This window comes from Micromys minutus, assembly GCF_963924665.1.
Source record: "Micromys minutus genome assembly, chromosome: 28".
Lineage (NCBI taxonomy): Eukaryota > Metazoa > Chordata > Mammalia > Rodentia > Muridae > Micromys > Micromys minutus.
Genome location: NC_137963.1, coordinates 38818242 through 38842092, shown reverse-complemented (window position 1 = coordinate 38842092; position 23851 = coordinate 38818242). Strand labels below are relative to the sequence as shown.

The following is a 23851-nucleotide window of genomic DNA, read 5'->3' as shown; positions in this document are numbered from 1 at the left end:
TCAAAACACAAAGGCAAAAACAAAATAGCAACAACTCTGCAAATCATAATGACACAGAGCTAAATACAGAAAACAGCCGGGCCTTTTGAAACATTGTAATTTAGTACCTAAATCTGGGGCTTCTGTCTTTGTTTGGGTTTTTGCTATTTTAGAAGTTTTAATCTTTACATTTCTGAGAGATTACCATATTGAAATAAAAAGGGGGACAGCCAAAATTAAGTTTTGAAGAAAATCAGATACATTATTTTCTAGCATGTAGTCAGATTATACCAGTGAAACCCACTGTAGGGTTAGTACTATGTAACTAGCAGAGCCAAACTGAAAGTTCTCCACTGGAACTGGGCAGAGACGTGGGGTTTGACCCCTGTCTTCCCAGCTGCGGGAGTGTGCTAACGGAAGAGGCAAAGTTCTGTTGAGATGGTGAAATGGTGATGGACCATAGCTTCAGCTGGTGTCTGAGGCAGCTCCCCGTTTAATTACTCCAAAATGAAAGGCTCTCTACTCACCAAGGGTACTGTTTACCGAACTGGAGGTGTAGTGCTTGCAATATCTTGTCTTGGGTGTCAGCATCCCGGACATGAAGAACATTCTCACCTAAATAAATCCAGGGACGTTAGAATGACTTGCAGTGTGACTGTCAGAGAGAGAGACAAACAGCAGTGTGTTCACACAGACAGAAGTGTGCTGGGTTCAGACAGACAGCAGTGTGTTCACATAAACAACAGTGTGCTGGGTTCACACAGACAGCAGTGTTCTGGGTTCACACAGACAGCAGTGTGCTGGATTCAATTCACTCATAAGCCCTGCAGATTGTAAAATGCTCTTGTAAAAAGACTTCCCTGCAGCAGACAAGATCCTTATCCCAAAAGAAAACAAACCACAGCTTTGTTCATTTGCTGAGATGAGAGAGATCAATGTTTGTTTGATTTTTGTTTTAGAGACAAGGTCTTACTATGTAGACCTGGCTGGCCCCTAAATTGTGGCACTCCCCTGCTTCTCCCTATGTGCCAAGATCACACATGGCTTGTTTTGTTGTTTTGGGGTTTGGGTTTGTTTTGTTTTGTTTATTGGAAGTCTTGCTCTACAGGTTGGCCGTAAACTTATGGCCTTCTTGTCTCGAACCCCTGAGATAGCGTGTACCACCACACCTGATTAGTGAGTTAATCTAACACTAACAAACCGTGCCTCGATAGCTACAAGTCCTATAGTGGCATTTTTCTTGGGGTAACCAGCAGCTGTTTAACTGGACTTCTGGATGGATTCATGGCTAATACTATAAAGTAGTCAACTAGCAGTAGCTAGAGAGATCACAGAACCTACAGGAAAACTTACTACCACCATTTTCCTATTTATTTATTTTTATTTTATGTATGTGAGTACACTGTTGCTCTCTTCAGACACACCAGAAGACATGTAATGGGCATCAGATCTCATTACAGATGGTTGTGCGCCACTATATAGTTGCTGGGAATTGAACTCAGGACCTCTGAAGAGCAGTCAGTGCTCTTAACTCTGATTGATTCATACCTGGTCAACATGCAGAGCCTCAGTGACTGGGGTAGACACCCCCAACCAGTACATCTATAAAACAACCTACACTTAAGGCTCAGGGGAACCACAGAAAAGCAAGTAGGAATCTTTGAAGAGGCAGAGGACCAGGACAAATCCTTTGAAACAGTGTCTTCTAGACTTGGCAGGGAATCTAATCTCAACAACATGGCTGCCATACAAGTCCAGCACGGCAGCAGCTGACACAGCAGTGTAGACAGGAACTTCAAACAACCTCACCAGGAATGGAGATGGACGGCCATTAGTGCTTAGTGAGAGGAGGCAAGCAGCTCCTCTACAAGTCAGTCCAAGTAGTCCACCAAAACACATGGACAATGAGCAGCAGAAATGGATTCAGTAGGTGTGTGTGTGTGTGTGTGTGTGTGTGTGTGTGTGAGTGTGTGTGTGAGCGTGTATATGAGTGTGTGTGCACATGTGTGTGAGTGTGTGTATGTGCACATGTGTGTGAGAGTGTGTGTGTACACATGTGTGTGAGTGTGTGTGTGCACATGTGTGTGAGTGTGTGTGTGAGTGTGTGTGTGAGTGTGTGTGTGAGTGTGTGTGTGAGTGTGTGTGTGTACACATGTGTGAGTGTGTGTGTGTGTGTGTGTGTGTGTAAAGCAATAAATCTGAAGAAGTAATGCATTTGAGAAGTTGGGGAGGGAGGAGGAGCAGACCGGGATGTGAGTATAAACACATTATTCATGTACGAAAGAAAGAAAGGTAAACACAAAGATGTGGCCAGTGTCACACGGACAGCGCAGAGCTGAGCGGCAGGCAGAGATAGGTACCCGTCTCTCTTCCGATCTGCCGCGTGCCCAGGTTGATCACGGGTGTTCCGAAGGCGCCGACCTCTCGCACCCCACAGCTGCTGTTCCCAATCATGCAGCCAGCATGGGCGACCAGCTGTATGAACTGGTCAAACGGGACGTGCTTGACGGCGCGGAAATTGGGGTGATGCTCGATGCCCTTCTTCCGCATCACTCGGACCATCTCCTTGCTGCCTGTGGAGGTGATCACATCGCACGATGAAATGCGACTGCTTAATCGATGACACAAAGACGCACTTCTCAGTGATGAGTGCAGCCCTAATCCTCGCACCAAGGACGGGGACAACAGCCACTCATCTTTCTGTCTTTTTGTGCTGGGGTTTTTGTGAGCAGCTCTCTGCGCCTCATCCAGGAGCTGATACAGTAGCAGCTGGGGGTTTCAACTAGAACTTAGCAAGTAAATATATTTTATTAATACCTCCATATAAACTTTCACTTAGTCAAGGGGCTACAACAAGCCAGCAGATTCTAAGCAGGGAGGTCATAGGCTCCATACAGAAACGGTTAGAGTGGCTCACATTTTCACAAACTCCCACCACTGAGAACTGAACTCCAAGGCAATATGGATAGGGTCCAATCGCACAGCAGGTGTTTCATTTTAAAACAATTTAAAGCTGTGAGAGGAAAAAAACAATACTTAATGATCTCTGCTCCCGTCTTTTTCTTTTCCACCATTGTGTGTGTGTCCGTGCACACGTGTATGTAACATGCGCATTGGTCATGTGACTGGAAGGCAATACAATGACCATACGGTGTTCACCAATGGGCAGAGGCCATTAACCCACCAGAAGCTGTGCATGTATCTCTTCTTTTTCTTTTAAACTTTATGTGCCAAGATAGGTAAAAGGGCTCGGGGTCCAGTGCCCTGCAAGATGACAGGCCACTTTCCTTACATGCCAGCCCTCAGCTGCAATTACGGGAGAACGTGACACTCTAGAAGGTCCTGCTGTCCCAAGGCTGCACTGCGGTTTCAAGCCTTAGCCACATGCACTAGTATAGTTCTTCCCTGTAGCCCACCGTGGGCAAACTACAGACACACTTGGGCACTAAGCTGACAAGGTTCCCTGTTGCCCCACAGACAGCAGAGGCGCATGTGAGGACCTGCCTCAAGTGATTTTTCTTTAAATTTAAATGCTTTTTTCTTTTTTTTCCCCAAGGGATCATTCCTGGGTAGCCGTGACTGCAAACACTCACACTACATCTCAGGGGCCATTTTGTTTTTAACAGAAGAAAACTGTCTCTAATTCTAAAGCGCACACATTCAGGAAAGTTACTACAACCAGAATACGTTATTTGGCGCTAAGCAGACATGTTAGAATTTCTTACAGAGAACTTAAAGGGTCCAAAAGAATCATAAAGGTTTTGAAATATTGCTATATTGCCTGATCAAAATCCGGCTCGAATCTTGTCTCTCCTAACAGAAAAGATTCTTCTGCAGTAGATGGTAATATCTTAGCGTTCCAAAGAAACGGTCCCACTTCTGTTATGAAAAGAACCCAGAGGGTTCTACAGCAAGTAATGTCCACACCAATATTTGAAAATTCTTTAGTGTCAGGCCCTGGCTTAGCCTCTGCCTTTTGCATCTCAAGATCGCCATCAAGTTGCCACGGTCTCAGTTAGCACTGAAGTTCACGGTTCACGGCTCATCCACCGCAGGCCTGAGGATCGACGGGCTGGGGCTCCAGGTCCAAACTACCTAAGCTCAAGCTGGTACTCTGAAGCACAGCTGACGTAAACAGGAGAGAAACCCACTGATAATAAAGGCTATCATACTGAAGCCAGGCATCAGTACCGGCCACCAGACACACTTCACCCTGACTTCTAAGGTCCTTGTCTCACAGGCCTGGGAGGATCTTCTCTGTGCACATTGGAGGGAAATGACAACACGAGACCAAACTGCACACTGCCGAGATCCTTCAAAAATTATTTATTCCCTCCTGTCTCAACCGACCTCGACAAAAAAAATACCACAACATCCCAATCTACAGCAAGATAGGGAAGCTTTGACTAGGATTCAGAAGAGCCTTTAGTGAGATGGGCAAGAAAAGGCTGCAGGCAGGAAAGAGGTGACGGAGATTAAGGTTTAAAAAGGCAGACGGCACAATTTCATCGAAAGTTCCATTACCTGCGTCGATATTTGGGAACAGAACCAGGGTCCTCTTGTTAAATGACATGAGGGCATCCAGCGTCAACTCAAACATCTTTATGGAATGCTTAATGTCAGTGGTCACCGGATGCTGCAGAGCAACAATGTAATCTTTACATTTTACATCATCACCTGTTAAAGAAAGGGATACATTTTACATCATCACCTGTTAAAGAAAGGGATACATTTTACATCATCACCTGTTAAAGAAAGGGATACGTTTTACATCATCACCTGTTAAAGAAAGGGATACATTTTACATCATCACCTGTTAAAGAAAGGGATACATTTTACATCATCACCTGTTAAAGAAAGGGATACGTTTTACATCATCACCTGTTAAAGAAAGGGATACATTTTACATCATCACCTGTTAAAGAAAGGGATACATTTTACATCATCACCTGTTAAAGAAAGGGAACCACAGTGCTTCTTTAGTTAAGATTCTCATTGGCCCTGGAGTTGTTTATTTTTGAGGTAGAATCTCACTGTGTAGTGTGACTTGCCCGAAACATTTTCAAAGGTGAAGAGAGAGCCAACCTCTTTCATTATGGTTTGCAGACGTCTAAAGGACAAGCCTTCAGGTTACCAGATAACCTCAGTACTGGTACCATAATCAATAGGGCAAAACTATGTACAGTTCTCCCAACCCACAGCTGTAACACATGGTGCTGTAATGTGAATAAGCTCATTCCTAAGTGGTAAACAGGAATGCTATCACCCTTTACCTCGGCAGTCGAGGTACTGTAACCATCCTCACAGTGGTACCCAGAGCACCAGCATCTATGCAGACAATTGGAGGGATCCCAGCTCCTCTCAGAGTCTCTCTGCCCCTCGTCCTTTACCTCCATCACAGAGGGTGAGTCTCTAATCTCTTCTCAGAGAGCTTTCTTTAAAGGGAGAAGGACCCCTCACCCCAGGAGTCTGGGAAGTAAAGCCAGGATTCACTAATCAAGTAGCCGGCTACACTAGCTCTGAGGGCTGGGATGCTAAGGACTTTTATAGTCCCATCTGTAGAGCATCCCATACAGTGCATGGGTGAGGAGAAAGCTGACGACTACGTGGAACTCCACAGTTTTCTCCATGAGTGATTTCTGCTTCTCATTTATCTATTTATGATTATTACTAGTAAGGGGTCATGTGCATGCTATGGCACACATAGGATGACTTTCAGTCAGTCTTCTCCCACCATATAGGTCCCAAAAACCAAACTAGGGCTTGGGTCAGGTGCCTTTCCATCTCACTACCCTGTGCTTCATTTTGTTTTGGCACAGGCTCTCCTGGGTTCCAGGTCTAGCTTTGCACTCAACATGGCCAAAGAGAACTTTGAACCCTTGATTTTCTCCCAAGTGCTAGGACTAAGCATGTGCCACTATACCTGGCCAGGTGCTGTTTGTTTGTTTGTTTTTGAGGCGGAGTCTTGCTATGTAGTTGGCCTGAAACACATTTTCCTTTTCAAAGAAAACCCTCTTTCTTCTGAGAAAGAAAGCTCAAGCCATTGAGCCAAAACTATCTGTTCCCAGTAGTGAGGTCTGATATTCCCTGTGTGGTGTCTCTCACTATTATGAGCTTAATGTATCTCTTTGACCTTGTTAATATTTCACTGGGGTCATACTAATATTCAGGTTATAGAGCTGCATGTTGTATGTGACCTGCACAATTTATTTTCCCGTCAGCACAGTGAAAACATAGAAAGCTGTTAGTGGAGAAGCAAAATGTATTGTTGCCAGACACACAGTTCTCTTCACTGTCGTGTGTTTTCTTTTTTACTGGTTTAAGAAACAAAGCCAGAAGCTGGGTGTTGTGTGCACACTTGTAAGCCCAGCACATGTGAAGAGGAAGCAGGAATGCCACAAGTTCAAAACTAGCCTGGGCTATGCAGTGAGTGCAAGAATAGCCAAGGCTATATAGCAAAGCTCCACCTAAAAACAAAGAAATAAATATAAAAACTAAAAATCCAGGGCTTGCTCTTTCTATAATGAAGCATAAATGGTCAAATAGGCTTTAAATTTGAATTACAATCTTAACGCGCCATCTCTCCGTTTAAAAAAAAATTAGTATTATTTTGTGGGCATAATGGAGGGGGTCAGAGTGCTTCTAATGGTCACTTTTTATTCATTATAGTTTGACATATTTCCATACTAGAGAGAAAGCCGTATGATCAGAGCAGAATGCAGGAGCATTTACTCAAAGCCCGTGAGAGAGAGAGAGAGAGAGAGGAGACACCTTTATTCCACAGCATTGTCTACACAGCATTGTCTACACGGCATTCTTGACAACAGCACACCCACCCAAGGGTCCAGGCAAGAAATGGGTCAGCTCATCTCTAGAGAAAGCCTGACCGTTTTTCTGTTTAATATGCCTAAATTAAAAGTGTAGCTAACTTGGGCCTATCAAGAGACTCGGGATAAATGTGCTTCTGCTGACTCTGACATGTGGAGATCCATCAGGGACCCAGGGGCTGAGAAACTGACTCCCACACCATGTCCTCTGACCTCCCGGTGTAATGTGGGATACACATAGACAAACGTGAAATAAAATTTAAAAATAGAAAAAAGTGACACTTTATTTCTTTGATTATGCAAGTACCAATTTCTATTCTTCAATTTCATTATTCAACAGATCTGCTTTCCATAAGAAGTCCTAAATAAACAACTATTCCTCATCTCCCAACACAGACTTTCACTGTAGACTTAGTTTGCTGCTTTGTTTTGTTTTCTCTGTGTCCCTGGCTGTCCCGAACTCTCTCTGTAGCCCTGGCTGTCCCGAACTCTCTCTGTAGACCAGGCCGGCCTCACACTCAGAGAGCATGTGCTGATATTAACGGTGTGTACCACCACCGTCAGGTTTAGTACCTTCCTATTAAGTTGGTTCATTCATATTTCTGTTTGCAATCTGGCTTTCTTTACCTCTGTTAACAAAAGGTAATTTCTTGGAGGTTAAATCAGTGAAATCTTCAGACTTGAAGGCTTACTTATGAAAATCCACTAGTGGCCTACCACTGTTTAACACCAGCGTACCCTAAAGGGCCTGGTGTGTAAGCATGAGGGCCAGGGGTCAGGTCCCTAGACCCCACACTTAAAAAATAAAACAAAAACCAGACAGACAAAAACCAGGTTTGAATCAGGTGCGGTGGCACACACCTTTCTTTTACCGTAGGACTGGGAAAGGAATCAGGGGAAGGAGGAACTCTGTGAGTTCAAGGCTGGCCTAGTTTACATAGCAAATTCCAGGACGGGTGGGCTACACAAAAACTAAACTAAACTAACAACAACCAAATGAACAAAGCAGAGCCCCAGCTGTGGTGTGAGGGGAGACAAGACTCTCTCTGGCGCTTGGCACTCAGCCGGTTGGCCAAATCGGCTGCTGCAGTTTCAATAAGAGGTAAAAATATAACACAAGGCAAGAACCATGAAGTAAAAACCTCAGCTCTCTAGCTGCTAATGGAATATTGTGTCCACGTGTTTCCAAAGAGATTGAAATATACCCAATACTTTGTGGCAGAACAACCATGAGCCTGGATAAAGGCTGGCGTACATACCCAGCCACATCCGAATGATGCTCATATAGTCTTTGTTCTTGGCCGACAGCAGCTTGTCGTAGGACGGGCAGCCTGCCAGAAGGATGCGGTCGTGGTCCTCGCACATGGAGATCAGGTGCTGTTCTGCACTTCTGGTGCAGCACACGTGGTAGTGAGCCAGTTTCGTTATGGCGTGTCTGATGGAGTCGTCAATAGTACCGCTGACCTCTCCTCCTTCGATGTGGAGGATGCGGATGTTCATCAGGGCAGCAGACGTAGCCAGGGCCAGGGCGTCAAACCGGTCTCCGTGAACAATCACGATGTCAGGCTTCAGGCGATTGAGGACATCGGGCAGCTTCACTAGCGCTAGGCCTACTGACTCCACCATGGCTGCTTCGTCCTCCCCTCTGACGATCGTGTGCAGCCTCGTGTTAATGTCAAAGTCATCTTGCTCAATCATGCGGTATGTGTTTCTAAACAGGAGCAACAAGGAGCGACAGCGTGTTCTTATGTAAGAAAGCGACCATGCTAACCCCAACATGTTCTTATGTAAGAAAGCGACCATGCTAACCCCAACATGTCCTTATGTAAGAAAGCGACCATGCTAACCCAAAGTGAGATACCTGCTTACACTGTTCTTGCTAAAACAAGTGATCACACTGAAGTATAAACTGCAAACGGAGGGTGAAGAGCATAAATGTGCATACAGGATTCACAGTTACATAACAGCGGCCATTGCTCAGATCACAGCCTTCCCTGGGAAGCTCAGTTGTGCCCCACCCTCACTCCTGGGAGCATCGGAGGGGGACATTTTCTTTGGGGGGCAGAACGAAATCGGACTTTTAATAATGATTGGGCCTTTCCCTTTTTATTAGTCATCTATCTTCTTTTCGAGAAGCAAATGGCCCTTTAGTGAGGGAAAAAGTTTCCAAAACAAAGTTGTTTGTTTGTTTTTAACCAAAAATAAATGTATGAAATAAAAAGCAGGACGTGTGGCATGGCACTATTGTATCATTTCTTTTCATTTTTAAAGTGATTCTTTAGTTAGTATCAGGTTCCTAGCTCTTCCTCCCCAGCCTACTGTCTGCTCTCCTATCTGTGCAAACAACACATACAGGCTTATATACTTCAAACCTATGTTCTAAGTGAGAAAGCAAACAGACAGTCTGTCTTTCCAGACCTGACCGATTTTATGTAACGTGATTCTTGGCAGTCCCACCCATTTTTCTGAGTCATAGGTTCATTTTTTATGGCTGGATAAAATGCCACTGTGTGTCTGAACCACATTTCCCTCCGCTGTCTTGCTAGTGGTCAGCACCAGGCTGCTTCTGTGACGTGCTGTGAACCGGCCATAATAACCGCGGTACGTGCACCTCTGTAGTGCTCGCTCAGACTCCTTTGAGGAGTACGGGTTTAATTTATAGTGCTCAAACATTTCTAGTTGCCTTTCTGTGACTGAATAAGCGATTGTTTCTCATGTCCCCACCCCTGTGTGTGTGTGTGTGTGTGTGCGATTGTGTGATTGTGTGTGTGCTCGTGCATGTGTGTTACCAGGAACTGAGCCTAGGGTCTCCTACATTGCTAAAGTAAGTACCAGACTATAGCCCAAGCACTGGTTTTATTTTTATTTTGAGACAAGGTCTCACTAAGATATCTAAGCAAGCCTGAATGTAAAGTCTTCCTACCCATGCCTTGAGAGTAGGTGGGATATAGGCCTGCACCACATAGTCCTCCAGTGTTTAAAACATTCTTTCACAAAGCTTTTAAGAGGAAACTGAGAGAAATAACCACACACGATCTGATGCTCCTAGAAATAGAAACGGCGCTCGGTTTTCTGAAAAAGTATAATTTGAGCTGAATCTTTACTCCTAACATCGCCCAGTAGCACTACAGGCTTCTGAAAAGTATCACTTTAGTCGCTGTAGTTTATTATACATTTATATGACTTATCCATAGATCAGTCTCCCTGCCAGAACTAGGTTCCATGTTGGCAGGGTTTTCTTTCACTGCTACTGTGTGCAGCCCACGTGTGCACTGGCTGCCTGCTGAGGGAACAAACGTGTGTGCAGGCAGGCTGCTCATATCCATTTCTTGTGTCTTCACATTCAACTTTAAATGTTTTTAGATTTGCTAATTTTATTTTACATGTGTGAGTGTTCTGCCTGAGGGCCTGTCTGTGCACACGTGTGTGCCTGGTGCCTGTAGTGTTCAGAGGAAGGAGTCAGATCCCTGGAACTGGAGTTACAGATGGGTGTGAGCTGCCATGTGAGGGCAGGGACTGAGTCTGGGTCCTCTCCAAGGCCAACAAGCTCTTCACTGCTGAGTCACCGGGCCAGCTCCCCCATTCAACTCTTACAGCGCGGTCCAGTGCCATCCGAAAACAATCCTAAGGGTGAGTCCTTATAATCCCACTGTAAATCAAAAGTTTCACAAATTGAAACTGCATTCAGGAACTCTTGGAAGGACATGCCTGCCTGCTCTCACAACATTTAGGAAGCAGATCTTGGGGTACAAGCTTGGACTAGTTTTAGGCCAGCCATGCTATGTAATGAGTGTCTCAACACAAACAAAAGCACAGCAAGAAGAAGCTGCAGTATCTGTACCTACCAACCTACTAGAAACATCCTAGCAGAGGGTCAACTGGGCAGGCTGGCAGGCCTCAGCATCCTGAGTTCTTATTGCATATTTCTAGCCCAGGGAAAATCCAAATTCAAAATCTTAGGCATAGTTTCTACTGAATCCCTATCCCTGCAGATTAATTATAATAAAGTTAAAATATTCTTAACTGAGCCAACACAAATCTGGGATGGTGTGAGTTGGAACAGGAATCAGCTTATTTTTGTGGCTGATTTATTGTCGTTTTAAAGATCATGTGAGTGGGTACATGTGTGTGTGAGTGTGCACACGCGTGCTGAGGTACACGAAAGACTAATAGGAACTGTCCCTTTCCCCTCTGTGTAGGCTCCAGGAATCGAATTCAGGTCATTAGGCTTTTGAGGGGCCTTCTCACCACACTGTTCTAAAGTCTGGTGAAAGCAAGTTACACAAGCCAGGCATAGGTGTGTGACCTATGTCCACCGAGTTGGGAACCTAAGGCAGAAGGCAGTTAAGTCCAAGACTTGGGAGCCAGGCTCAGCAACAAAGCCCAAGGCAAGCAAAGGGCAGGCATGATACTGCATCCCCCTACTTGGGAAGCAGAGACAGGAGGATCACTACAAGTTCAAGTCTAGCCTGGGCTACCTAGTAATTTCCAGGTTAGCCTAGGCTACATGGATAGAGTCTGTCTCTAAACAAACAAACAAAATAAACAAAAATAAGCTAGGCATGGTAGCACATGCCTGTTGTTTCAGAACAAAGTCATTCGTGGCCACATAGAGAGTTTGATGGCTGCCTGGACTACAAGAAACTAAAATCTCCCTAAAACAAAAAAGTAAAAAATAAATAAAATTTGTAAAATGCATTCTCACGGTTTAAAGCTGAAAAGGTACAAGAAGGCTTTGTGACATCTCTTACACTCTCGGTACTTGGTCCCTTGTGTTAGGTGACGAACACATGTGTTTTCCTTCAGCACTAGTTGGTTTTCCTACCCCACAGTCTCACCAGCAAATGTTACCTTTCCACCTCAGGTGCTGTGGCTGCTACCACTTCCTGGAGAGCCACCTTCCTGCCCAAGCTTTGTCACACGAAACTTAAGGCCGTACTGTGCCAGAAGTCTTTGGAGCCATTTTATGCCTCAAAAAAAAAAAAAAAAAAAAAAAAAAACGTGGTGTGGACATTTTCACACCACCAGGGTGCACTAGATGTACGCCAAGGGCAAAGCCAAAGCTCTTTTCTGGTTTATCCGTACGGGGCTCTCTCAGAGTACACTTCAGTTCTCAGATATGCCCACATTCGGTGCAAACCTTAATGTCACACACATTTACCAATGACGCTGGTAAGAGAAGGTTTGAATTTGCCTCAAGATAAGTAAGATTTTTTTATATCTTGTTTCTTTTATACTACTTTATAAACCAGGACTGGTTTCTGCTGTTGTTCGTTTGTCTGGAGATAGGGTCTTACTGCAGCCATTACTAGACTAAAACTCACCATGCAGTCTGGGCAGGCCTCAAAGTCAAAGCAATCCTCCTGCCTCTACTTCCCAAGTGGTAGGATTATAGACATGTTCCAATACATTCAGTTTGGTAAACTATTTGAAGAATTGCCCTTGGGATCCACAAGACACAATGTAGCCACTAAACAGCAACACCGTGACAGGCTTCACCACCATGTTGGTTTCACCCGAGTCTAGAACTGAAGAAGCCGACTCTGAGAGGCTTCCAAAGTTCTCCAAGGTACATGGAGTCTAGGGCAGAACAGTGGGTTCACAAACCCACAAAACCCAGGCTCCCCAAGGCACACCAGAGGCACCGAACTCACCCGTAGTCGTCAATCAGGTGAGAGCCCAGCACCACCACGTCGAGCTCGAAGAACGCAGGCTCTGTCTTGATGCCGAACATGATGGGGGCCAGTTTGGAGTAATCAGCTCGGTTGCAGGTGGCAACGCAAACCCGAAGCTTTCGGTTATTCCCGTTCTTCTCCATGACTGGCTTTTTTTTACTTGAGAGTTTCTTAAAATAGAGTTCCTAATGACAAAAAAAAAAAAAGATATTGTTTATAATTGGAATTACTACTAGGTAGAAAAGCAGAAATTCTCTTTCTTTCTTTTTAATATTTATTTACTCTACATATATGAGCACACTGTAGCTGATCACATCTCGAAAGAACATGGCTTTGCCCTCACACTACACAGTCCCTTGGGAAGATAAAGATGCTTAGGAGGAAAGTAGACCTCTAAGACCCCATCTACACCAGCTGGGCCTCAAGGTCCGCTCCAAATGCCTGCAGATAGCTCTGCTCTACATCCCGAGCCACCTGAAAGCCAGTCCCAACCTGACCTGATTTTCTGCTGCAAACCTGTTTTTCCGTTTGTTCTCAAACTCAGTTATGGACTGGTCCAAATGCCCTGAAGTCTTGCTGTTTCCGTTCCTCTCCAGTACCTCCTAAGCCCTGGTAATTCGCCCTTGAGAACTGTCTCCTCCTCTTGAGCATGTCCCTTAGACCTGAGATACTGATCAGCGGTGTGTCTGCCTCCAGTCCTGCCTTCTCCCACAGACTTTCCAACTTCATAGATCTGATTGTCATACCAACCAGCATGCCTCGCTATGGGATACAATCCAAACTGCTAATCTGGACCTCATCCAGTTTTTTTAAACCACTTCTCTCCTGTCTTTACTAACTGTCAAAGCATCAGCATATCGTGTGGTTTCACGAGTGGATCTATGCCATTCACAGATCTAAGCACCTCTACCTACTTCCCTCCCCTCTTGCCCAGACTCCTACTCAGACTTCAAAAGTCAGCCAAGGGTCACCTCTTCTGGAACAGATTCACACAAACCCCAGTTCCTTCTCACTCTATCCCTCGTAGAAGCCACCTTCCTCTTGGCACTGTGGCCCTACCATATACACAAAAACCCTTTAGTGTAACTCCTCTCTCTGCCCACCTAGCTTCCCATCTGCCCTCATGCCACACCCTTCATTCACAAAGTCAAAAATTAGAACACAAGATGCTGCTTTGTGGACTTTGTCTCTACAAGTCTAGCATGGAATCCCAGCACTTAGGCGACTGGGGCAGACGGGTCTGAAGATCTTGAGCTGGAAGTCAGTCTGGTGAAACAGGACTCGAGGAAGGAGCAAAGAGAGGGGAGGGGAGGGGGGAGAGGAGGGGAGGGACCTACAAGGGAGGGAGGAGAGGAGGGGAGGGAGGAGAGGAGGGGAAGGACCTACAGGGGAGGAGAGGGGAGAGGAGGGGAGGAGCCAGGAGGGGAGGGGGAAAAGGAGAGGAGGGGAGGAGAAAGGAAGGTGGGGGAGTGGAAGGACCTACAGGGGAGAGGGGAGGGGAGAGGAGAGGAAAGGAGAGGAGGGGAGGGGAGGAGATTTGTTTTATGGAACACTTTAAACTTCCCAATAGCAATGTTAAGTTTCACCCCAGGGACTCCGGGCTTAGTGCTTAGGTTTGAGGAGGCACATCAATACTTTGAACTTGAATTAAGTGTCCAGACAGCTTAGGTAAGAGTGTGACAGGAGTCGTCCTGCCCTCTGAAGCTCACTAGAGAAGCCCTTCCTGAGTCATCAAAAGCAGCTGTTCGTGCCCTCCAGTTGCGGAGCGCCCCGACCACACCAAGTGTCCCACAGCGAGGCCCGTTCTGAAGGCACAATACCCAGAAAAGGCTAATTCCACCCGATGGAAAGCTCTTGTGAGATGCCAAATGAGCATTCTGCTGAGAGGCCCAAGCACTACTCAATCATTAAAGACAAAACTGTTCTTCCATATCAGCTGTCTTAAGTGGTCTAGCCCAGAACCTCCCTCCAGAGACCAAATGAAATGTGTGCCGAAGGAACTGTTGGCGACATCTCATTGGCTGAGTGAACTGTTGGCGACATTTCATTGGCTAGGTGAGGAAAAGCAAATTATTGACACTTGGTCGGTTTCTGTTTATTTTACACAGCAGTGAACTTTCTATCTGCTGGCTCTTCAAGTTTGCCAAGTTATGCTGTATGATTGTTCTAACTAACCCAAGCAAGCCAGCAGTATGAACTATAAAAATACAAGTGTTCTTTCATTTTTTTTTAAAATCAAAGGTTTTTAGGAGAATAAATTAAATCTTAGAACCTTTTAAAGAGGAGTATTTCCTGGATTCTTAAAAGGCATTTCAGAGGAAGAAGAGGATCTGGGAGGTGGGGGAGTGTGGAGAGGACAGGGAGGCAAACTGCCCTGGAATATAATGTATGAGAGAAGAATAAAAAATTAAAAAATAAAAATACACACACACAGCTAATTATTTCATACTGGATATGGTGTGGCAACCTTTAATCCCAGCACTCAGGAGGCAGAGGCAGGCAGATCTCTAGGAGTTCCAGACCAGCCTGGTCTACATGCAAGTTCCAGGACAGCCAGGGCCCTATGGTAAGACGCTGTTCCAATAAATAAATAAGCAGTAAGTAAATACATAAATTCATGGTTAGGTAGTATGTCCACACGGCTTCAGATGGAGAAGTCACCACACACCTCAGACAGAGTGTGCTGGGGTGAGCTCAGCCACATGGCTCTCCCCAGTGGCTTGAGGTACCCGTTTGGTTTCCTTTCTTTGCTTTTCCGTCTTCTCTCCATGTCCTCACCATTTGTTATTTGGGCTTATTTATGGGTTTTTGGTTTTGTTCTCCTGTTTTGTTTTGTCTTTGAGCCTTCTGTAGCCATCCCTGGCTGGCCTGGTTTAACACTTCCAACTCATGGCAATCCTCCTGTCTGAGCCTTGGGAATGCAGGAATTATAGCAATGCACCATCCTCTTACATATACACATTTATTTATGAATACATACAGTGTATACTATGCAATTGAAAACATTTTACAAACTTGCTACATTCTTTACTTTTTAAATATTATGTTGCTGAATTAAATAGGAACATGGAAAAATTTTAAGCTAATGGAATGTCAAACCAAAGGTGCAAGGTGTCAGCTTTACAATAAATGAAGGGTTATAAGAACCATGAAAGCAAAATCCTGAATGGGCAAGCACTTCCTGAGTCTTAGGCTGTGTGGGACTCTGCACAGAAAACAGACAGGCACAGAGAACAGCCTCATTCTTGATTTGGGAGCTGACACTGGGGAAGAGGGCCCAGAACACACGGATCCAGCCATTTTGCTTTCACTAACAGGAGCATCAGAAATCAGAAACTTAAATTATTTGTTCTGCACAAAATATTCCTAAAGGGGTTTTTGTTTGGTTTGGCTTATTTGTTTTGTATTTTTGAGAAAGGGTCTCTCTACAGCCTTAGCTGTCCTGGGATTTTTTTTCCCCACAGACCATCTGGCCTCAAACTCACTGCCTGCTTCTGCTTCCTGGGTCGAGGGATCAAAGACTTAAACCAGTAGAGACACAGTTTATACTGAAGATAGCAACCAGCATCTTCATCATCCATATGCGATGCGGAAACTGGACTTAAAACACCTAAAGGAAACTTAGATTCCATAAAGCACACGCAAAGCCAGATAAAACTCACTTCTTTACATCGCAAAATGTTAGACAGAAACGAAGATTGATCAGCTGTATCTACGTTTGCCAGTGCATCCTGTTGTATTCCCATGCAAAAGTCTGAGGCCCCAAGCATTGCCAAATGCAAACGGTTCTGAGCAGGGAAACATTGGCGGCATGGGTAAAGGCAGAGGCCAGAGGGAAGCTCCAGTATCAGTCCACCCTGCTGAGAGAGAGTGAGAAATGGGGTACAGACAGATAAAGGGTACAGGGGCGTGCTTCTGTAAGACTTGGGGGACCGGAACAGACAGCAAACAGCCAAACAAACAACTGCAGAAAGGAAAGGCTGCCCAGCGCAAACGTTTGGACCAGAGGACCAGGCAAGAAAGGAAATGGGAGGACGAGGACGCATGGGTTTTGTAAAATGCCTAGCCCAGAGTCCACCTGCCAGAACTCCCAAGTCCGGGCCCATGCCATCCCAACAGGATCTGTGGGCTTGCTTCAGTGAACTTTCGCTTCACTTCTTCTGCCTTTGAGTCTTCTGTCAGCCCTATGCCTGTCTCAGAACAACCTCACCAGCCCTGCTACACTTCACCTCGACGGTGACAGGCTCTCTGTTGTCTCCCCGCTCCCTCCCAAGGTCCGACGGCTGGGGTTGCAGCTGCTCGGAGTATGGGACTGATTTTACTGGGTTCTGAGCATCCAAACTCAAGTTTTCAGCGGTAACCATCACCAGTAGCAATCTCCCCAGCTCCAAGAAATGGCAATGCTGACTTACTACATTCAACTCCGTGGTGCTTTATAAATGCTGCAAACGGATAAGCGAATGTCCCAACCACGAGAGCGTAAGTACGCTTGCGCAAGCGGTCACCAGCAGAGAAACAATAGTAAACATTTGCTAAGTGCTTTCACCAGCACTGGGCTAACATGGCGTTACAACCACCCTCATTCACTCCACAGGGACACTGAGGTATTGGGGGGAAAATCCACTCGCTCTAAATCACAGTTTATGTATGATTGGCTGAACTTCGATTCAAATCTAGATGACCTTCCTACCCGCTGGTCACTGACCTACACATCCCTCTACCTTGTGTGTACGCTGCACAAACATCTACGAGTGCAAAGCTTTCCGGAGAACTTGGGACACTCCTTCTTTCACTCAGAGCGGGTGGAGCTCACCGCAATAAAAAGGGAAGGGCTGCATAGAGTTCTCAGAACCCTGCTGCCCAGCTGCAATAATCCAGTTTGATGTTCCTTCCAGAGCTTTTACAGTTGGGCTAAGCCATTATCTTTACTGTCAAACCTTCCCCCGCCATCACACCCCTCCTATCCAAGAGCAAAGTCTAACCCTTGCTCTCACAATTTTACAAGCCTGTTCAGGGATGGGTGTAAACGTCTATCAAATTTCCAAGGACGCCGAGAGTCCACACGGTCCCTCAGTGCAAACCCTCCCAGTGGTGTGTCCCCGCAGCTATCTCACGCCTCCTCCGGGGGACCCAGGGCCGTGCCTCCTGCTGCCGCACGGAGGGGCTGGAGCGTGGCCAGGCCTACCTCTGCACGCCCCGGTCCCCATCCACCCGCGCGCTGAGCCTGACAGCTCCGGGATCCCACGCTGGAGCAACGCACCGGGGCGGGAGAAGCGCCCTGCAGCGCAGAACCCGGGCACGCGGCGCAAGGCCCACGGCAGCAGCGGAGGTGTGGGACCCTGGCGCGGATGCTCGTTGAGTCACCGACTGACTCGTGGCCTCCGCCGGGTTAGTCCCCTCCGGCGCCACCTCGGCACTCGGCGGGCTCGCGTCCAGCGGGTCCACAGGGCAGGCCCCGGCAAGCGCGCCCCGCGGCTTCCGCTACCCGGCGCCGCTCGACGACTCGGCGCTCGATCCAGCCCCAGCCATCGCTCCTGCATTCGCCACACACGCGCCCCAGCCCCTGCGGAGCGCCGAGCGGTCGATCGCTCCGGCTCCGCCCCCGCCCGTTCCAGCCCCTCCGCGGCGTATCTCTGTTGGTCAGTGGTGCGGAGCGCCTTCCGCTGTCGTGTCACCTCTGGTCGTGGCATCCACTCGGTTTGCTGGCCCTAGTTCTCGCCTGGGGCTGTTCTCTCCTCTGGCACAGCCCACAGTGAAGACCGAGTTCTCCCACGAGAAGGTTGTTTTAGCCTTGCACTCAAGCTGAGAGCCATCTCGTGGACCAAGCTCCAAGGCAGCTGTGTGTCCCTGGTCCTAGAATGGACCCTGGGATTTAAGCTTTGCCACCCCTGCGACGAGGCTCGGGAGGAGTGGACAGTGACAATGCACAGCTGAACTATCAACTCCGAGTTACCTGCCACTCCAGGGATCTAGGCAATTCTATCACCGAATTTGGGCCGCCACAGTTTGTGCCCTAGAAGCCAGGTTCTGTCACCTGTCCTCCATAAGTTAACGAGAACAAGTTACTACTTAAAAAAGCAGAAAACGGAGGTTAATTCAATGTGGCCGTGTTGGGAAGAGGGACAAAGATATCCAAAGATATGTCCCCCCCGCGTCCATTTTGGGAGCTCAAATTTTAGGTTAACATATATAGAGTTGGAGATTTGTGCATCTAAGCGGTTCAGGTCAAGATGTCTGGACTCCAGGGTCTCCAGCAAAGTAGCAGAAACAGTCAGTCCCGTGTGGAGTCTCTTAACAGCACCAGAATCCTGCCTTTTCCTTCTCTGAGCATGGGATTCTTGGGGGGAAATTCCAGTTTCTCTGAGTCGATTGTTTCAACAGTCTGATAGATTGAGGGACGCAGATATCTCTAGAGTATCTCTGGACTAACTGCAGCTCCGAGACCCAGGAGGAGGGGAGAGGGGTCTGTGCAGCTAGCTCTTGATGACTGTTTTTTAAGATCTGATTTTAGCTTGTTTTTATTATGTATATGGAGAAGGTATGTACAAATTAGAGTGTACGTGCCATGGAGTCCAGAAGACAGCATCAGATACCCTGGAGCTAGTTACAGGTAGCGTTCACCACAACTAGGTGCAAAAGAATGAGAAGCTAGACAGGATTCTGAACAATAGAGCTGCACCCATGTCTCAAAGAAGAACAAAGAGTCACAAGTGAAACTTTCAAATCTGATTTTTTAGTTTCTTGAGACAGGGTCTTAGGCTGTAATAGCTGAAACTGGCATGGAATTCACTGTGTAGTCCAGACAGGTCCTAAACCCACATCAGTCCTCCTGCCTCAGCTTCCAGAGGCTGGATCTAACAGCGACACTATTTTAAAAATCTAGCAATCCATTGGGGTTTCTTGCTATAAGCTAAATTTTAACCCCATCAGAATTTTACAGCCTGTGGTCTATTTCATCAGAATTTTACAGCTGTGGTCTACTTCAGTAAAGCATGAAGCTCGGGTTTGTATGGTATTTGTAGAGCTTTGTTGGATCCAGCAAGGGTTGCCTCATCCTGGAAAGACAGAGGTGACACTGTCTGCCTTTGTGGTCAGAGCAGCTGTCCCGTACTAATAAGAGGTGGATCCGGCCACACACTCTGAATCCACCAGACAGTCTGGTTTACCAGCGTACTACCATTGCTGCAACCAAGTGCTAACACTTTTACTTTTCCTTGTCTTACACTTCCAGAGGTTAGGAGTGAGCGCAGAATTTGAGGGAACCAACATCCAGCAGTAGCAAGGTATCTGCCCTTTGGGGGCTGAAGGAGAGAAGCCACTTCCTTGCCCTTTCCTTGTGGAGACAGGCACACTCCTCGGCTTGTGAACACTCTCACAGCAAGCCTTTCTGTGGCTGTGCCTCTCCGCCTTCCTTTCCCTCACAGAGACACTTTGAGCACTAAATGTCTGCCTAAGTAGTTCAGGATAATCTTCCTGGCACAAAATTCGTGGTCACATCTTCTCAATCTGTCTCCAAAAAAAAAAAAAAAAAAAAAAAAAAAAAAAAAAAAAATGGTTACGTACATTTCAAAAAGCCATTATTCAGCCTGTCATGTGTGGTGTAGAATCATGTTCGAGAAAGGTATCTGGCTTTTAAAGTCACTTGCTACGTCATTGCATAGCCAATGTAGAAAGTGAAGACAAACCAACTTCAAGAACAATGTTTACCTGGGCATGGTGGCCTGTACACTGTCATCCTAACCCTTGAGAAGCTGAGGCAGGATGAGTTTCCTTAGTCTAAAGTCAGTCTGGGGTCTGGGTTATAGAAAGACCCTGACACATGAAAAAGACAAAACAAAGGACACACACCCATACACACACGCCACACACACGCCACACACACATGAATGCCACACACACATGCGCACACACACACACACACAGTACTTGACAGGCAAGTTAGCTAAGCAGGTAAATAAAGGCTCTTTCGACTAAGCCCAATCTGGTCCCCAGGCCCCACATGGTAGAAAGAGAACAGATTCCCAAGGTCATTCTTTGAACACTGTAGCACATGTAAAATGTACTAAAATCTTTTCCAGATAAAATGTTTTCTCTTTATTTTTTTGTTATGAAATCTAGGGATAAAAATCAGAAGTGAAAAGGGAGACAAAACAACAGACATCAAGGGCATCCAAAGAATTATTAGGTTATACTTAAAAAAAAAAAAAACCTTTACTCCACAAAATTGAAAAATCTGAAAGAAACGGCTAATTTTCTTGATTGATACCACTTATAGAAGTTAGATCAAGATCATATAAATAAGACTGGAGAGATGGCTCAGTGGTTAAGAGCACTGGCTGCTCTTCCAGAGGTCCTGAGTTCAAATCCCAGCAACTACATGGTGGCTCACAACCATCTATAATGGGATCAGAGCTACATTGTACTTGTATACATAAAATAAATAAATAAATCTTTTTTAAAAAATCACACAAATAATTTAAATAGACCTATAACCACTAGTGAGATAGAAGCAGGCATCAAAAGTCTCCCCCACCCCCCCACCAAATGACCAGGAACAGAATTCTACCAGCTTTCCAAGGGCTAATACCAATATTCCTCTAAAAACAGAAGAAACATTGCCAAATTCATTTTATGAGACCACAGTCACCTTGCTACCAAAACCACACAAAGATTTGCCAAAGAGAATTACAGACTAATTTTTCTCATGAAAATTGATACAAAAATACTCAATAAAAATACTTGCAAATTGAATATAAGAACACAGCACAAAGATCATCCACCATGATCAAGTAGGCTTCATCCCAGAGATGCAAGGATTGTTCAGTACAAAGATCTGTCAATGTAATTCATCATACAAACAAACTGAAAGAAAATAAAACCCACATGGTCATCTCATTAGATGCTGAAAATGCTTTGGACAAAATCCAACACCCCTGAATGAATAAAAGGCTTAAAGGGATTAGGGACAGAAAGGACATGCCTAAACATAATAAAGGCAATTTACAGCAAGCAAATGGGTAAGACTGCATTAAACGGTGAGAACATAACAGCAGTTCCACTAAAATCGTGACTAAGACAAGGCTGTCCACTCTCTCCATATCTATCCAATATAGCACTTGAAGCCTTAGCTAGAACAAGGCACCTGGAGGAAATCAAGGGGAAACAAAAACGATAGTATAGATAAATGACCCCCCACAAATGCCACCAAACTCCAGTGGATAATCACCCTCAGCAAAGTGGCTGGATACAAAATTAACTTTGAAAAGTCAGTAAAATTAACTTTGAAAAGTCAGTAGCCCTCCTTGATACAAATGATAAAGGGGCTGAGCAAGAAATCGGGGAAACATCACCCTTCACAATAGCCACAAATAACATAACCCTCCCCCCAGACGCAGATGTTGGGTCAGAGGCGGGCAGGTGGAAACCCAGTGGTGCCTATCCTGGATCCTGAGCAGCTTTCAGACTTCAGTCTATTTAGAAGCTGGACTTACTTCCCACTGCTTTTTGTTTTTTTGCAAGATTAATACTCTGCCACTGTGCCGACTTCTTGGCTCTGCTCTCGATCCATTTTTTTTATCATTACAATAAATCCCCCTTTTCTTCAGATGCCTTTCCCTTGCAATTATGAGACCAGAAGATACAACAAAGCTGAAAGTCAGGGAGAACCCCAAGTTCAAGACTTCGGTCCCCAAGTCCAAGTCACAGCAATGTCTGCCTGGACTGTGTTGACTGTGACTCAGGAGGCAGTACAAGTGAGACTGGAAAGAGCACTGTGTCTGCCATGTTGGTTGTTGTTTGGAAGGGGCCCAAAGGGAGCCAGAGATGGTGTCATACATCTGTCTTTGCTTTGAATAGTAAGTGATGAAAAAGGCAATCAAGGAGAGAGAGAGAGAGATGGAGGAAGAGAAGGAGGGAGAGAGGGAGGGAGGGAGGGAGGGAAGTAGGGAGGGAGGGAGGGAGAGAAGGAGGGAAGGAGGGAGAGAGGGAGGGAGGGAGGGAGAGAGGGAGGGAGAGAAGGAGGGAGAGAGGGAGGGAAGGAGGGAGGGAGGGAGGGAGAGAGGGAGGGAGGGAGGGATCAAATCAGCTGGGCATGGTGGATTAGGCCTATCTGGAATCCCAACCCTCAGGGAGAAAAAAAAAAAAAAACAGGTTTTGGGCCAACCTGGGCTACAGTGAGGAACCAATTGTCATATCCATCTGGATAGTCACGTGTAAGAAACATTCTTCATTTAGTTGTTTTCACTCATGATCCCGACAGGGCGTCTGGAGTGTGTAGGGTAAAGCATGCTCTACACTTCGTTGGTCTGAACCTCCCTATAGTGTATAAACATGGCCAAATATAGACCACGACTTGGTAATATATGTCGCACATCGCCCAGCATGACTTTACTTGCCACCTGGAACAGCGTGGCCCAGCAGAGTGGCCGGAACAATGGCTCGGTTCTTCGCCTGACCCGGCTTCCCTGTTTGCTCACTTCAGCTCGTGGTGTTGGAACACGAGAACACAGGCAGGACCCAGTGCTTGGCCTTTCGGGAGCTGCGGTGGCTTCAGTCTGCCTCCCTTCTGTCAGAGTGCTTGTTCTAGAAAGATTCCTGCAGCACTCAGAACACAGAATGGCTCCAACTACACACTAGGTTTGCCTCACGAGGCTGCCTTACACTTCGAAGCCACCCCCAACCCCAGGTTAATATTGCGTTGTCTGACCATGGAGCCTACTCTGGGGAGTCCCAGATCAGTGAGAGACTTCCTAAAACAAACCAGGACCACATGAGCAGCCCTTGAGGGTGACCTCTGACCTCTATACAGAGTTACAGACAACGTGCAAGTGGGCCTGGGCCTTCACACACACACACACACACACACACACACACACACAATGACACTGGCTGAAAGAATTCAGAAACATTCTCAAGTGAATGAGTGAACTTCAGTTTAAGGTTAAAAGACAGGCTGACAAAAGACTGGCTAAGGAAAAAAAAAAAAAAAAAAAAAAAAAAAAAAAAAAAAAAAGACTGGCTAAGGTACTAGCCGCAGAGGAGACTTCTTGAAGCCCATTTTTCAGAGCAGGTGTTCGTAGTTGCGGTTAGTAGTCAGCGTGCTTTTCAGAGCTCTGCGCTGGCTCTGCTGTGCTGCTAACGACAGAAGAGACACACATCATACAGGACACACACACCTACAGTGCCGCTGTGTTTGTGACTATGGGATATTGTCCTTTATTGGGGTTTTAAAATGTAGCTTTCACTGCGGGTTAGGAGGATAAATCGCTTTATCACCTAGAAGTTGGAGAAATAATGTAAGCCAGGAAGCACGCAGCCACCCCTGGCTAACAAACATTCAGGAACTGGCACAAAGCCTGGAAGAGTATGAGG

The 23851-nt window shown here is 46.1% G+C and overlaps 1 protein-coding gene across 3 annotated transcripts in view; it reads right to left on the bottom strand.

Moving 5' to 3' along the window:
- GNE (glucosamine (UDP-N-acetyl)-2-epimerase/N-acetylmannosamine kinase) overlaps positions 1-17964 on the bottom strand; it is a 28564-nt gene extending 10600 nt beyond the window's left edge. For 2 of the 3 annotated variants that reach the window (XM_080940023.1, XM_080940024.1), the window contains exons 1-6: positions 17667-17964; positions 12461-12666; positions 8066-8517; positions 4504-4656; positions 2340-2552; positions 507-594 (exon numbers count right to left, since the gene is read on the bottom strand). In XM_080940023.1, the coding sequence (XP_080796149.1) occupies positions 507-594; positions 2340-2552; positions 4504-4656; positions 8066-8517; positions 12461-12624 (1070 nt within the window). In that variant the 5' untranslated portion in view covers positions 12625-12666; positions 17667-17964. The remainder of the gene's footprint in view (positions 1-506; positions 595-2339; positions 2553-4503; positions 4657-8065; positions 8518-12460; positions 12667-17666) is intronic. The other variant, XM_080940025.1, reaches the window with a different exon arrangement.
- Positions 17965-23851: the final 5887 nt, after the last annotated feature.